Source organism: Marmota monax, unplaced genomic scaffold, assembly GCF_021218885.2.
Source record: "Marmota monax isolate L192 unplaced genomic scaffold, Marmota_monax_Labrador192_F-V1.1 WCK01_AAM20220418_F8-fsc00173, whole genome shotgun sequence".
NCBI lineage: Eukaryota > Metazoa > Chordata > Mammalia > Rodentia > Sciuridae > Marmota > Marmota monax.
In genome coordinates, this window is record NW_026694620.1 from 3478356 (window position 1) to 3494433 (window position 16078).

At 47.7% G+C, this 16078-nt stretch overlaps 1 protein-coding gene across 2 annotated transcripts in view; it reads left to right on the forward strand.

The window, feature by feature from the left end:
* The window catches only part of Prkca (protein kinase C alpha), a 410592-nt gene that overhangs the window by 375408 nt on the left and 19106 nt on the right, over positions 1–16078 (forward strand). For both annotated transcript variants that reach the window (XM_058572202.1, XM_046422686.2), the window contains exons 14-15: positions 7127–7207; positions 14750–14857. In XM_058572202.1, the coding sequence (XP_058428185.1) occupies positions 7127–7207; positions 14750–14857 (189 nt within the window). The remainder of the gene's footprint in view (positions 1–7126; positions 7208–14749; positions 14858–16078) is intronic.

A 16078-nucleotide genomic window follows, 5' to 3' on the forward strand; every position in this document is an offset into this window, starting at 1 on the left:
ACTGCATTTAGCAGCCTTGGTTTTAGAAAATTGGAAAAGGAATGGATGACATTAATTTTATTTAACCTAATATGTCTAAAATTAAATAAAAACTTACTAATGAGCCATTTTGCATTTTTTATACGGTCTTCAAAATCTGATATGTACTGGTAAGTATTTTATCCTGAAAGCACAACCCAATGTGGACTAAATGGATTTCAAATGCTTTCTAATCACATGTGGCTCATGGTCACTGTAATGGACAGGGTGCCTCTGGGGAGCTCAAAAAGGACAGTAAGACCGGCATCCTAAATCATGTGTTGCTGAACATTCATCTTCAAGTGGGGCTTTCTGGTACTGTTTTCCTTTTGCCCTGAGGTTTTGGTCAGTTAGACTTATTTATTAGTAGTAGCTGATCACTGAGGGAAAGATAAGCTTTACTGTAACAAGGGACATGCCAGGGTGAGGTGGCATCCTGCGCCCTAGACGTCAGTTCTTTGGGACCTCCCCTTTCATCTGGTGTGTAAGGCAAGAGTGATAGACTGTGAACTCCTTTGGGAAGAAATGCTCCGGCTGGATTCTAAATGCTGTCCTGTTATTACTGTTGAAAGCCCTTTGGTGCTCAAGGTGACATTGTATTCTCACTCCAGGGGCTGAGCAAGAGGTTCAATGGGACTGATCAGGGCAATCACTGGGGAAAGAGACATTGGCCCTAGGAATGCTGCTTTTATGTCTTGGAGAAAGGAGAGGGTGGCATCCACAGGCGCCATGGGTGTTAATGCCGTAGAGAGAGAGCATGAGGAGCAAGTCGAAGCCACATTGGAGACCTGTGGTGGGGTGGGGAGGCTCTTCAGGTGGCCCTGGCCTTTAGGATTTGTGACTCACTCTAACAGAAAGAGAGCTCCATGCCCTTGCCTTCTGAGCTTTCCAAACTCAAGCATGGTTTCCACCACCCAGGCGTCTAGTTGGTGAGACTGCTCAGATTTTTGCAGAATATAGAATATGGAATGAAGCAAAGCCCCCCACCCCAGCGCCCCGCCCTGTCCTCTTCCTGACAGTTCCCATGGCAGCCCTGGTGCCCAACCCTGCGTATATCAAAACTAAAACACTCTGGGACACCAAATAATAGAGATCGCAGGCAATGGCTTTCATGTGGTTACAAGAATAAAGTTCATTGAAATGTAGTTAATTATAACAACTGAAATGATGGTTTCAAATCTCCTTACATTAATCTCCAAAACTCTTTGATTAATATTTTATTAATCCGAAAGGGAATGTATTTGGAAGCCATAAAGTGTGTCTTTATCACAAGTACGCTAACATGCAGAGCACCACCTCCTAGCTGACTGGCCTTGGACAGCTCCCTCAGCTGCATGAGCCTCAGCTTTCTCACTTACACAATGGAAATAGCAATAATTTCTGCCCCATCAGATGGCATGAGAAAAAGGGTGCAGAGCATCTCTCATATCAGGTGCTCAGCAAGTGAACTTTATCTTTCAAAGACAACTCCTGCTGCTCTTCTCCTTGGTCGAGTCAGTTTGTAGAAAAGCTAAGTTCTTGAGATTTGCTTACATGGAAGAAGCTTTATTATCAAGTGACCAACTCTCACTGCCACAGTGACCCCTGCAATCTCAGTGGCTTTGCACCATGAATATTTATTTACTCCTGCTCACGCTTAGTGTGGTGCAGGTCAGGCAGCCCTCCTCCATCTCGCAGCTAAGCCATCTAGAACGCATGGTGTCAGAATCCCAGGGTCAGGAGCAGGTGGGCGTTTAACTGCCTTGATCTGGAAGTGAATCATCACTTCCTCTCACCATCCATTGGCCAGGAGCAGTTACATGGCCCCAAAGCAAAGGAGACTGGGAAGCATAGGGGAGCACCTGGACTGTTTGGTGGGTACTATCTGATGCTGGGTTTCATCCCTCGATTCTAAGTTATCTTCCGACTTATTAATACAATAGCCAGTTTCTTCAAACTCTTTCCACCTACTCGTTTTTAGGATTGGCCTAGGCTTAGCCTTGCCATGAGCCTAGGTTCTGTATCTCTGGAATTGAAGTGAAATTTTCCACCACACTGGATTGGAGATGAGCAAAAATTTTCAGGATTTATCCAAGCCATTTTGGGTGGATTCTTTTCTTTGCTCACAGGTGCAGATTAAGCGTACTAAGCTTGTACTAATTAGAGAATGAACAAGCAAACCTCATGCTGCCAATAATCTCAAGGAAATGGCTTTATTTGTGTTGTCTTGAGGTAGGAATCCCACATATATATCAGTCTCGATCCTTTTTATACTGAGGTATCGAGGAACACAGAACTCAGTTCATTTAAAATAGACCCTTCCAAGTGACCATTACACCCCTGATCTTAATTTTCCTGTGGTTAATATTTCACTTTGGATGGATTTGTTGGAGAAGTATTTTAACAGCTAACCACTGAATGAAGTGCCCCCCACCACAGCTTTCTTCTTCAGCTTTATTTTCTCCCAGGAACATCTTGAGAATCATACTGCCTATTGCAGTTTTTTCTCTCTGCAAGAGTTGGCCAGGGGAAAGCCACATGTCCTACCTGGAACCACAGATGTATCTTTCTTTGATTATATAAGTCAGATGCAGATCTGCAAAGACTGCACAGAGTTGGTTGTGTGAGACAAGAATTGTGTTTATGGAACCTCGTCACATTTTTTTTTAGAGCATCATTCTAGAGAATAGCACTAGCCGAGACATTGGGACCTGTGATACTTTAAAGGACGAAGTTGGGGCTGGACATAGTGGATTCCATGCCTGTAATCCTAGCTGCTTGGAAGGCTGAGGCAGAAGGATCGCCAGTTCAAAGACAGCTTCAGCAACTTAGTGCATCTTAGCAAGTCCCTGACTCAAAATAAAATATTTAAAAAGGGCTGGAGATGTGGCTCGGTGGTTAAGCGCCTCTGGGTTCAATCCCTGGTGAAGGAGAAGGGGAAGGAGGAGGAGGAAGTTGGACTCCTTAATCCTTTGAATCAAGTCCTCTTCAAAACAGTTGGACTAATTATATATTTCCCACTAAGATTAAGGGAAGGGGTTTATAATTTGATCAAAATGTTAGTAGTTCTTTATGTTTTCATAGCACCCTATAGTTTTCAAGAGAAGTCTATTCCCATTCACTCATTGGATTATCCCTCCTCCAGTCCTTCTGAGACAGAAAGGTGAGCAGGGTTCCCGTGGTGGATGGTGGAATGCCTCCATTCTTGGGAGCACTTCACATCTGCTCAGCCGTACACATTTCTGGAGGGCTCCACCTCTGTCAGGTATGTGCAGGAAACTGAGGGCTCCCGTGGAAACAGATGTCAAGACAGGGAACAGATCCAAGTGTATGCAAGGCCATTTGTCCCCTCATTCACTTATTCACTCCTTCATTTATTCTCGAAACAAACAGTTCCTAAGCCTACACTAGTGTCTCCCAGGTGACAAAATGACATAATGTTTAAAAGTGGAATGCTGGAATAGGAGATTTACACACTGGTCCTGACACTTATTAACCTTGAGTTTTCCAAAAAATTTTATCTGGGCAGTTGGGAGATTACATAGTCATTCTTTATCAAGAATGACTGTGGGGGAAAGAGAAACCAGATTAGCTTGTGGTGCCAGGCTAGATCAGCCAAGCCTCCTGGCTATCCACGTCTCTGACACAAAGACTCACTGGTAGTCCCTGTTAATGTCTTCTTTCTGATGAAATTAGAAAAGTGGCGTTTCAGTGTTGCTAACTCCAGGAAAGACTTGGGTAGGGGAGATGTCAGTATTAGCATGCGCACTTTCACTTCTTCCAGCATGACTGGCTGCCCGGCTGGTACCCATCAGGAGGTGTGTTCTAATCAGGTGATCCAGCTGAACCCTGTAGGGCAGATTCCCAAGCAGGAAGGCCTCAATTCAAACCTTACTCTCTCACTTACTACTTGGGCGTACCCTCGAACAGTTCCTTACTTTTTCTTAGCCTCAGCTTTTGTTTTGTTTGGTTTATTTCATTTGGAAGATAGGAATATATTATCCACCCCGTAGGGTTATCGAAGAATCAAAGGAAGTAGTGCCAACTAAGCACCCCTCCCATGCGGGTAAATACTGTGATTTCTGGAACCATGTTTATACTCAGGCATTTGCTAGATGCTGGGCTACAGGGATCAACGTGGTTCCTATCTCCAGAGCATTTCTCATCTACCAGGGTAGAGCCTTTCAACAAATAACTATGTATTCATTACAATTCTGAGAAGTGTTGGAAAGGTGCAGTCCTGTGGAAGGGGAAGTGGACAACAGCTTTATCTGTGGACTGGGGAAGGGCTTCCTTGGTACCAGAAGGTTCCATGGGAGCCTCCGCAGGGGAAAAGGAAGAGACCTGAGCTGGCTGTTCACTATGGGATGAAATCGATTTTGCAAACCAGTTTTAAAAGGATGAATTATTCATTAAATTAAGCTGGGGATAAAAGGTTAGCATTCGGGAGGAAGTCTTATTCATACCATGCTCCAATTTTCAGGTAGAATAAACTACTAAATGTAAAAAAGTAAACCCATAAAACAATTAGAAGAAATTATATTAAATATTATTTTACTACTTAGGGGTTGAATGTATACTAGAAAAGCTTGTGTGTTTCTGCTATTAAAAAGCTCATATTTCTGAAGATCCAAAGGTATTATAAACAAAACACAAGTAAATGATCAATTGCAAAACTATTTGTAAAATAGACAACAGAGAGTTGATGTCCTTAAGACATAAAGAGCTCTCGTTAATCGGTAAGAAAAACAAGTGTCCGAATAATCTCAGTGACAGTAGGGACATTGTCCTTTTTAGATTTTTATCCCTAGTATATTCTCCAAAAGAATGAATGAATGAATGAAGCAATCAATCATGATGGAAAATTGGGCAAAGTACACAGGCAGTCTAAGAAAAGACACGCAGGTGGCTAATTCCCATGTGAAAATGTGAAGTGACCAAAATGAAAATAAGAAGACCATTGAAATTTAACTTTCAATCATCAAATGGGCCCATTTTGGAAATAATGACAGGACCCAATGTGGGTGAGAATTCAGGACACCAGCACCGGTTACCGCTGGCGGAGTGTATGTGTGCTTCCATTCTCGAGTAATCTGGAAATGTGTTCTAGAAGTATTGCTTTTGGGTCTAGAACAGTTACTTTGACCCAACTATTCTACATGTTGGAATTAGTCCTACAGGAAAAAATCAGAGGTTTTGCAGAGATGCTCGTGATCTATTTATCAAACTCAGACTACAGATGAGTATATGGGCATAATCCTCATCTGTAAAAATGCATACACAGACGTACTATACCTAGAAAAGAGATGGAAAGATTTTATGTGACAATAACATTATTAATGGGTAGTGAGACTCTAAGCAATTTTAGTTTCCTATATGAGGTTTATTTTTTTTCCCTTTTATTTTCTACTGAATGAGCCTTCATGGCTTGGCAAATTAAAAAATAAATAAAATGATTTTATAAAAGAATGATTTTACCTAATGAATGGGAACACGAAACTAGCATTGGGTAGGGATTTAAATTCAGTCCAACTAGTTTGAGAGGGCAGTTTGCCATTGTATCAAAAGACTAGAAAAATATGCAGCTCCTTTGATGCAAGAGTTTCCTGTCTGGAAACTGGAATGACATATATCATCTTCAAGTAATAGATTACAGACTTTAATGTTGGTGGGTTTCATGTGCATGTTTATATTCTAGGTTTCCAGAAAAGAGTATACAGAAAATAACAAAGGTAGTAAAAGAAATTAAGGACTCCTCATGAGTTCCTACAGTTATCACTCTTGTCAAGAAGATGGGCTACGAAACTGCCACGTCCAAACATGTGCCCTCTTGTTGGTGTGAACACTTGGGCAAAGCCCAGGGACTTTTCTCACTCTACATAAATATTAGTAATGCATTAAATAAATGGGGGAGGTCTGGCAAGCAGAAAGTTTTCTAATGTCCCAGGACATATAAGTAGACATTCTGGGCCATTAAAAAAAATATCCTAGGACATTTCAAAGTCAAAGCCATATATAAGACGGCAGGATGGTCGTGCCAGGCGCCTTTAGTATAGCTTCACTTCGAATCCTGGGTGCGATCCACGGGCCTGGGTATCGTGGGCTTAGACACAGGGCCTCCCTCAGAGGTCATGAAGCCAGTGTTTTAATGTCACATCACACTTAGAAATTCAAAACAGCATCACTCCCTTCCCCCAAGGGGTGGTTAGAGAATTACTCTGCAGATTCTGGGACCCACAAGGTAGAGGAGGAGGAGAACAAGCTGCCTGTGGACCAGGCACTGACCGCTGTCCACACTTTGCCAATTCATTTAGTCCATTCCTCACTCTGCACATCTTTAACTGAAGCATTTTTTAAAAATCTCAAATGTCGTGTCACCCATGAGTACTTCATTTCTCACACATTTCACCCATAAACACACTCATCTGTAATAGAAAAGGACACTTTTATTTAGACACCCTGCAATTACGCCACCTAACAAAATCAGCAAGTCCCTTAACCTCTCACCTAATGTGCAGACCACGTCTTCATTTTTCTCAATTGTCTCAAGATTTCTCTTTTACAGTTGGTTGGTTTGAGTCAAAAAGTTTCAGATATTACACTGTTTGCCTCTTTAAAAATGTTCTAGATCATGAGTCACTCAACCGACTGGCTGCCCATCTTTGCACCTCAACATGCAACACAAGGAAACCACAGTATCACTTCATTCTTCCTCCTCCTCTTCATCTTCCTCCTCATCTGGTCACTTTCAGCAAAGCTCAGTTGCAGAGTCTGATGGTCTTACGTATCAGACCCCAGCTCTGAACGACCTCTCTTGTTTTCCAAAAATTAATTCCATCTCAGCGTCCCTACATTTCCCACCAGCGAGGATTGTTAATTTACCTCGAGATGGTGCTGCAGCATCTCCATGTGGACTTGGAAGAGGAATCCCCAAAACAGGGCTTGGGCAGTGAATCATGGGGCCAGGGTTCTGCATGTGGCCCGTTTGAAGGACCCTTGGTGTGGAAATCAGAGACGGGGATTACCCCGCATCATCTGCATGGACCCATGCCTCTGCACTTGACTTCCTGCTCTCATGGGGCTCTGTGATTTACCACCAAAAATAACTGATGTGTTTGTTCTCACACAGATAATCGCTTACCAGCCATATGGGAAGTCCGTGGACTGGTGGGCCTATGGCGTGCTGCTGTATGAAATGCTGGCTGGCCAGGTAACGTGGAGCTACGGCCTCCTGTTTGTTTGTTGTGTCCCCTGTGACTGCTTCAGCTCTGGGCACTGATGGAGGGCCTGACAGTGGAGTGCCCTGGTATGGGTCTGACTTCCCTTGAGAGTGTGTTCGGTGCACATGGAAATGATCTTCTATCTCCTGATAACAAAAACTCAAGTGCAGAGCTGCAGCCTGGGGTGCAGACCGTGTGGCTTTCCCGTCACGCCCAAAGCACCCTGCACGTTGATGACAGCAGCGGCCGCTGTAAGTTTCCAGTATCTCCCCACGAGGGTCGGGTTAGGGTTCCCCGCAAGTTTGTCTGCACAGATCGCCCCCCTGGGGCCCACATGCCTAACTAGTGTCATTATTTAAGAAGAAGGTTAAATAAGAGCAAGAATTTGATGGCTCCTCCCATCTCCCCGACTCCCCCTTGGCAGTCCACAGTATCTGCACAAAGATCCAGTGAGGTTGAACTTCCGGTTTAGCAAAGGCCAAGGAGACTTCTCTCAGGGTGTGGCTTGTATCAGAGAACCAAACACAGTGTCGCCTAAGGTGACATTTTCTGTCCTAAGGTGACACTTTCTGATATGATGGCTTTCATGTCATATCTTTGGAGTAAGTCACCCTAGCTGCTTTGGAAACAGCCCACCTCCAGATCTCAGTGGTAACACACTCATTCTTGGCCTTGTACTGGGGGTGGGGGTAGGGGTGACACTGACCCACATGGTCACTCAAGGACCAGCTTGCTTTTATCCCTGAGTGCCACCAACTCACAGGACCTCAGATTCCTCCAGTGAACTCTCCCCTGTGCGTTGCTATAATTACTCCCTGTAACAAGAGAATAGACAGAAATAGGCTGAGTGGCTGAGCTGCCCCCCAAAAAAGTCTTTGTTTCTGGACGGGGTTGCAGCCCAGCGGTACAGCACCAGCTTGGCATGCACAGGGCTTGGGTTAGAACCCAGCGCTGCAGTAAGAGGGAAGGAAGGAAGGAGGGAAAGACGGAGGGACTCTTCTGACATGCTGCGTCTGTGAACTTGTTTATTCATTGACTAAATGCTTACTGTGTGTTCAGTGATGACAGAGAATGAGACAGACAACAATCCTTACATCAGCGTGCAGCTTAGAGAAGGAGAGATAATAGACTAGTTAGATAAAGAACATGCATGGTATGTTGGTGATAAGAGGAAAAGTAATGAGGCAGGAAAAGAAGATAGAGATGAGCAAAGATTGAAATTTCAGCTAGAATAGACCAAAGGAAGCGAAAGCAAGTGAGACCATGGCTGGAGGAAGACCTTTCCAGCAGCGAGAATAGCAAGTGCAAAGGCCCTGAGGTGGGAGTGTGTGTGGCTGTGTTGAAAGGCAGGGAAGCCACCAGTGTGGTGAGAGCACGGAGCTAGTGGGAGCAGGAGGCTGAGGTTGGAGAAGAAATCATTGGTATGTGAGCAAGGAGGTCATTGCTAGGCCACTCTGGGGTGGAAAGCCACTGATGTCTCCTCCATATCTCCGACATTTTGTCTCAAATCTCTTAGGTACTGATGTAGTCTTTAGATATTGAGAGATATAAGGTACTAACCTACATTTGCTCATTCTTTTTCAATGGTGTGAAGACTTGATTGACATCAAAAGAGTGGCTTGTTTATTTGTTTAGATTTTCCCCCTCAATCAAAGCCTGTTCTTAGGCCAAATTTCTTGGTGACTGAGAACAGAAAAAAAAGCCAGTTATACATACACAACCACCGACCGTGAGACAGCGGCTGCAAATACAAGCCGTCTGCACCTGAAATTCACTCCCCAATAAAATTTGGACAATACAATTGGACCCTGAATTACCAGTCTCCGGGAGCCACGCTGTTCATGAAGGCACAAGAGGCCAAGTTCCCGTCCTTGATCCCATTTGAGCGATAGAACTTTGAGCCCAGAAAACAAACCCTGCTTTCATTAAGAGTCTCATTTGCAAAGGACAAATGAAGCAGCAGAGCGGAACCCTAGGCTGGCTGCCAAGGGCACTCCACAGGCCGTAACGTGAGTCAACTCTTGGCCCACAGGAGGGAGTTCCAGAACGCAGTCCTGCAGCCGAGCCCTACCCCTCAGCCCCACGCCTGCCTGCCTTCTTCTCCAGGCCTTCCTGGGGTCTCATTTTCTAGGTGAGAACTCAGGGAGTACCCCACCCGGAAGGAGGTCCCCTTTGGGGTACACACTGAAGTCCTGCCTGCCTCAAAGTCCTCCTTTGAAGGCGTCCTGGCCTGGCCCACACCTTCTGCAGAGCCCTGGGCTCCTGCTCCCCACACCTAGTGGTTCCGTAAACCTGTGGTGTGTTTCCATTATTTCCCTTCCCAGACTCAGAGATAATTAGCCTGCCTTGTGCGCATCCCTTGAAGTCTTCGTAATCTCTATTGAAAATGGTGATTTTTTTTCTTTTTCTTTTTTTTTTTTTTTTTTTTTTGCAAAAATGACACATCATCTCGCCTTCGGTGCAGAGGCAGGCCCAGATAACAGCCTTTGTTCTCCAAGTCCTCACCTCTCCCGCTGCAAACGGGTAGCGTTCAGGGACCCTCCATCAGCCTCCTTGCAGATTGCTCAATGCAAATTTAAGTGAATTTCTGGTTTGTAATTCAGCCCAGAAAAGATGATGAAGGTTCCTCGGGTATAGCCGCCCAGCACCTCAGACCTGCGGGAACCTCAGAGAGCTGGCGAAGAGCATAGATGCAGCCATTGGAAAGGAGGATTCATGATGAAGTTGTTGGCAGGGCTGTGGTCTGAATTTGTTCTCCTTCACCACAGAGGGCTGAAGACGAGCAGAAAAAAATAGTTTATTGCAAATTTCTTCTCATTTGGTTTATTTATTGTCAGCAGCCAAGGGGCTGTTAAGTATAAACAGCCTCAGTCTTTATTCAGTTCCTGAGGTTGCTTGACAAACAGGATTGCTTTAGAGGCATGAGCAGGGCCCGCCCAGCACTCTAGCAAGCGCACAGCTGCTCCCAGTGTTCACAGTATTCGTGGTGAAGGGACCAGCCCTCTCCTCTGCAGGTCCTTCTCTACCCAAGTTACTTACGCTATCTTCATTCCTGATGCATAATGGGTATTCCTGATAATGGGTATTTTATCTCAGTAATTGGAACTTCAGCCCAAGTGGTCCCTGGGTGTTCGCCCAGCCCCTGTCCCAGGTCCTCAGGGATCTGCAAATAAATATGGAAGGGCTCCAACCACCACTACTAAGAAGTGATTCAGGAATCCTTTTGTGCAAAACCATCACCCTTCACTTGTCTGTCTGAAACTCACAGATCACACATTTCTAAAGTAGGGTGAGGGGCACTGCCCATCCAGAAAACTCACACAAACCCCAGATTTGTTAGGAGGGATTCTAGCTTGGAACCCCGAGTTCAGATTTATAGAAGTTAAAAAAGAGCCGTGGGAATGGGCTAAAGAGGAGACAGAGGCAATCTAAAATGGTCACATTCAAAGTCCCTGGGCAACACACTCCCACATGGTCCCCAGGCTAAGTAGCTGACATTAGGAAGAGAAAAGGAATATAATGGCAGCTTGTCACCATTGACCTGCCTTCAACCACAAGGCCTGAGAGCAGGCTGTTGCCTGTCAGAAGGCTCCTGGGGTGACCTGGAGGACTTACCAAGGGCAGGAACATGTTCACATCCTTCGGCATACAATCCCACACCCAGGATATCATTCTCAGGAGGCGATTCAGAAGAGGAAAAAAATGATATACACAGAGGTGTTTATAGCAGCGTTAGTTATTAGAGCACAGCGCTGGAAGCAGTTGTAAATGTGCCTGTGGACAAATGACATATCGCCTGGGTGGCACTCAACTCGGAACAGGAACACTGGTGGCTACAGAGAAGATGTGTTTGCAGCAGTGAAAAAACAAAGAACTTCAGATTATGCATCACAATTGGAAAATAATATAAGAACGCCTAAGAGTCCAGGCAGGTTTTGCACTTTGAATATTTAGACGAGGAGAATGGAGGGGTTACTTTCGTGGACTTCCCCTCCCCCTCATATTACATAATTTCAACTTAAAGTAGAGCTCGGGGAAGCTTTTCTGATTGCAATGGTCATGACTATTAGACACCAAATATTTTTGGTCTGCTCCCCACTCTGGCACACAGTAGGGTGTATTCCTGGCTCTCCAGTGATTGAGTGGGGCATGGTTCTGGCCAAGGAACTCTGAGGGGAAGTGTGCCAGGGAGGGCACTGAGTGCTGGCAGAAGACACAGAGCTCCTGTTCCCACCTCTGCCACGCAGACCAAGATGGCGGCCACTCCATCAGGGCGGGGCCTTGAATGACCGCGTCAGCAGAGCCCTGGGCGACCCCCAGTCGGCATGCAACATTGGCAAGAAATAAAATGTGTTGTCTGGAATTTTGGAGAAATTTCCGGTGTCTGTTGCCCCAGCAGAGCCCAAAGATGCAAGTGGCCACCACCCTGAAACAAGCCAGGAACAAAAGGGCACTCATCGTAGGATCCCACTGAATGGCGCCAAGAGCAGTCTTCACACATCTCAGGCCCTGGGGGACAGCCCCCTCTTTATTTTCCTCCACCATCCAGCTCCTGGGTCCATGTGGGCAGGACAGTGCTTATGGTGGCCAAGACTCGGGCTCACTAGTCAGGACACCTGTGTTAGGATCCCGGTTGTTCCACAGCAGCTCTGTGGCCCTGGCCAAAGCACGGAGCTGAACCGCAGTGATCTCCCCTGTCCTTGGGGCTTCTGGTCCCCACATGGTAGGACTGGTCCCAGGATTGAGTGAGCGGAGCCCACAGAGCTCTCCTCAGGTGCTGGACATAGAGAAGGAGCCCAAGAGGACAGTGTTACTGTCACATCATTGCCGCTCTGCCCCACAAGTCCATCCTGCCCCTGTTTTACCACCAGTTTAGAGTCACAGTGGGCCAAGAACCTGAGGGGTAGAGGCGTGACCTGGGGTATGGTGACAGGGAAAGCCCTAATCCTTGGGGACCCACCAAGGGTGAATCTTGAGGCTCCATCCCAAGCATGCCGGCTTGGTTCTGGTTTAGTAATCCTGCTGCAAATGTCCAGCCTGAGGGGCCTCTGGGGATCCTTCCAGCTGAGACTAAAGATTCACACTGAGTAGAGCAGCTTTCTTTACTGGAGGGCCTTAGGGCTTTGAAATGTGGGCGTTAGTGCAGGTCTCCTGCCTGGGCCCTCTTACCCAGGAGTGTGCTGTAGGATGGATGTCCTAGGGTGCCCTCTTTGGAGTGTGTCAGGATTCGGGTGACCTGACCTAACGGGGGACAGAGAAGGCTTGATGGTAAGCGTTCTCCCTTGACTCGCAGTGGACAGAACCCAGTTCCTCACACAGCAGCTTCCATTTCAGAAATTAGCATAGATGGGGACAGCTCACCTGGCAAAGTGGGTTCCCATGCCACGAAGCAATCAAGCAGATGTGGTAGACCCTGCACCGAACACGAGGGTTCCTGGAGAAGGGTCACCCAAGTGTCTCTGGACGCTGTTCCTTTAGGGCTTGGGCTGGGGTTGTCTGGGTCGCATTTCTGCTGCTGGGACTTGAGCATCCCCAGGGGGGCTGGTTGGGTCTTGCTGGTGCCTCTGTCACTTGACCACCCTTGCCGGCTCCGTGGGTGTGCAACCTGGGCAGCCACACCAAGCCTGAGCTCAGAAGAGCTGCGAGTTTGGTTGGATGCTTTGCCATCACCATCTGGAAATTCTTCATAGTTTTTAATAAAGGGTCCAAGACCTGCAAATTACGTAGCTGATCCTGACCAGAGACCCTAGTGGGCCATGTTGTGAGATGTGGACTGGTGATCCAGAAACAGAGCCCCCACCCCGCTCACCTCCAGGAGACCACTGACACCATAGAGCACGTGCCCACCCACCCAAGGCTCCGTGCTCCTGGAGAGGCTCAGCTCACAGCCCAGAGCAGAACTCACACCTTGTTTGAGTTATGAAAATCTCCACCAAAACTTGGCCACTTCTGGACCACGTGTTGGGGAAGGTGAGGGGTCATGTGGATATCACGAGAGGCACTGAGAAAAAGTAGGGTGCATGATATCAGGCCAAGAAGATGCGGTGATGACGTGGACAGCAGACCTGGCCATCACTGCAGCTCTTGGCCAAGAACAGCCCTCCCCCATCCCTGGCCTGGCCTGGCCTGCTCTGCTCTCTGGGGATGGAGGCGACACATGCCCCTGCTAGCACAGGTTGCCCCCTGCAGCTGGACTGCCCATCTGGCCTGCTTGTGGGCCCCTGGGTGCCATGTTCCCTCCTCCGGTGGCAACACGCATGCCATGGCAGGCTGCCCCTGCCCACTCTTATTCACAGGCAGGCTTAATTTTAGCTCTCCTCACCCACCTACATGTTTCCACCAAATAAGACATTCTCTACAGCATGCACTTACAACCGGAAAGGAGGCTTTTTTATTTATATTTCTAGACAAAAACACAATCAAGTGTCACCAGTCATCCAACCCTCACTTGTCCATACCTGACCCCAAAGACAGAGACCCTTATGACCCAGCATCTGTCCGTGGCTCCTATGACCTGACCCACACTCAGCTCCTGGCCAGGGCTCTCTACAGGGATGCCCCCCGGCTCTGCCTTCTCTATGCTAAGCTCAAGGTTACCTGAGCCAAGGAGGATCCTGAAGGAATTTCCCATGAGCCCATTCCTGCCCTGTGCAGCCCGCCAGGGTGACAGATCATTGGATGGGAGCCCAGATGTGCTGGAGGAAAAGGCTCCAAGGGCAGGTGGCTCAGCCTCTGCTCCTGGAGAAGTCTCCCAGCCTCTCCCAAGAGGCTCTGCAGCCTCACCGACCACCGCCAGGTTTCCTTCCTTTGCTCTTAGTGCAGCACACAGTGCCAGGTGCTGTAGACTCCCCAGAAACCTGTCGTAGAAAACCCCACTGTGAAATGAGTAAGCCACTTGCCTGTCCACCCAGCTGGGAAGCAGTGGAGCTCGAGTTCTGGCCCAATCTGCCCAACTTCAGAGCCACAGTGTTGCCCGGTGCCATGTCACCTACTTTCCTCAGCGTGGCAATTGTAAACCCAGGAGAACGGGCAGGAGAGGTGTCCTCGGAGGCTAAGCTCCATTGCTGCCACCGTGCGGGTGCCCGTGCTCCCCCCCAGACTGTTCCGTGTTGGGTCAGGAGGCCCCTTGGTGAGCTCCTGGGTCAGGGGACATGCTCCTTGCCCCGTTCACAAAGCCATCTGTAATCTGACTTGATCATAATTAGATTTTTAGCACATAATTGCAAGATTAATGGATTAATTATAATTGGTTTGCAGATCATTAAAAGCATTCCTCAAAAAACATGTTCACTACAGATTGTTTGGGGTTGCTCGGGGCAGGATAATTAAAGGGACAGAGTTAAAAATGAAAAACACAGGACAGACAGCCTAATTAAAGATAATCAAATAAACCCCCAAGTTAGCTGAGCTGACTCCGCCGCCTGCGCCGCACCGGCTCCTGCTCTGTTTCTCTGTGCCGAGTCGAATCTCCAGGCACCGTGTGAATGAATCACTTCTCTTGAGTGTTGGCCCATGTTTCTCTTCCGGAACAGCCTCCATTTGATGGTGAGGATGAAGATGAGCTGTTCCAGTCGATCATGGAGCACAACGTCTCCTATCCCAAGTCCTTGTCCAAAGAGGCCGTCTCTATCTGCAAAGGGGTAAGTGGATTTGGGACCCTTTAGTGACCATGGACCAGGAGGATAGACCTGGCCGTGCCTTTCCTAGGCTTCTGTGAGAGATGCCGGCAAGAGTATGGGCACACCACTGCCGTTGGCCACCGAGAGCTAGAACTTGGTGACATGCAGGGCATGGAGGGACATGTCGAGGACAGAGGGAACTCAAATCCCAACACTTCCTGGGCACTTCCTGGGCCTCAGCCGTGTCATCTCCCCCTATTGGACTTCTGTCTCCAGTCCAGCTCTTACAGCCATGGGGTGGGGGGTAGCCAGAATCCGCTGCAGGCCTTTGGAAGGCGTAGGTCTCTTCTCTTGCCTCGCTCAGGATGAGGGAGTTCTTTCTGTCTCCCCACCCCCTCAGTACTGGGGACTGAACCCAGGCACACACTACCACTGAGCTACATCCCAGCTCTCTTCAGTTATTTTTTTTTAATTTAATTTAATTGAGACAGGCCCTTACTAAGTGGCCGAGGCTAGCCTTGACCTTGCTGTCCTCCTGTCTCAGCCTCCTGAGTAGCTGGGATTTAGGTGTGTGCCACTCCATCTGGCTTTGTTTCTCTCTCTCTCTCTCTTTTCTTTTCTTTTTTGAGATATGACAAACTTACAGAAACAGGCACAAATCATCAGCCTACAGATCCACGAGCTGTCACAATGAATGTACCCATGTAAGCCCAGCCAGGCTGAGAAACAGAACACTGGAAGCCCCTCCTGTCCCCCTTTCCAGGTGCTCCCCACCCCGAGGGGTCCAGTGTCCCCTCTCCTGACCACGGTGCGGCTTCACCTTGTGGGTCTTGAACTTGGCGGGATCTTGCATCATGTGCACGGGGATGGCGCCTTTGGCTCAGCACTGGGTTGTAGCTGCGGCCACACTGCTGTGTGCCTGTGTCCTGCTTCCCTGTCCGTGCCCTGGTCTTTGTGTGGACTCACTGCAGTTATTCACCCTCCTCCCACCTGTGGGGCACTTGGGTGGTTTCCCTTTGGCTTAAGGCTGTTACAAACGGACCAGCTACGAAGCCCCTGGATCCTGTGTTCTGATGAACACTTGAGCTCCTCCCTGTCAGGAAGTGCCCGGGGCTGGAATCCTTGGTCAGGGCTTGGCTTCTTTCTAATGGTCAAGTTTGAGGTCACAGCATTATTTTCAGATTTAGTGAGAAGGATTGCAGCACACTCTTAACATCTCTGGTTCCTTCACTCACTCACAAA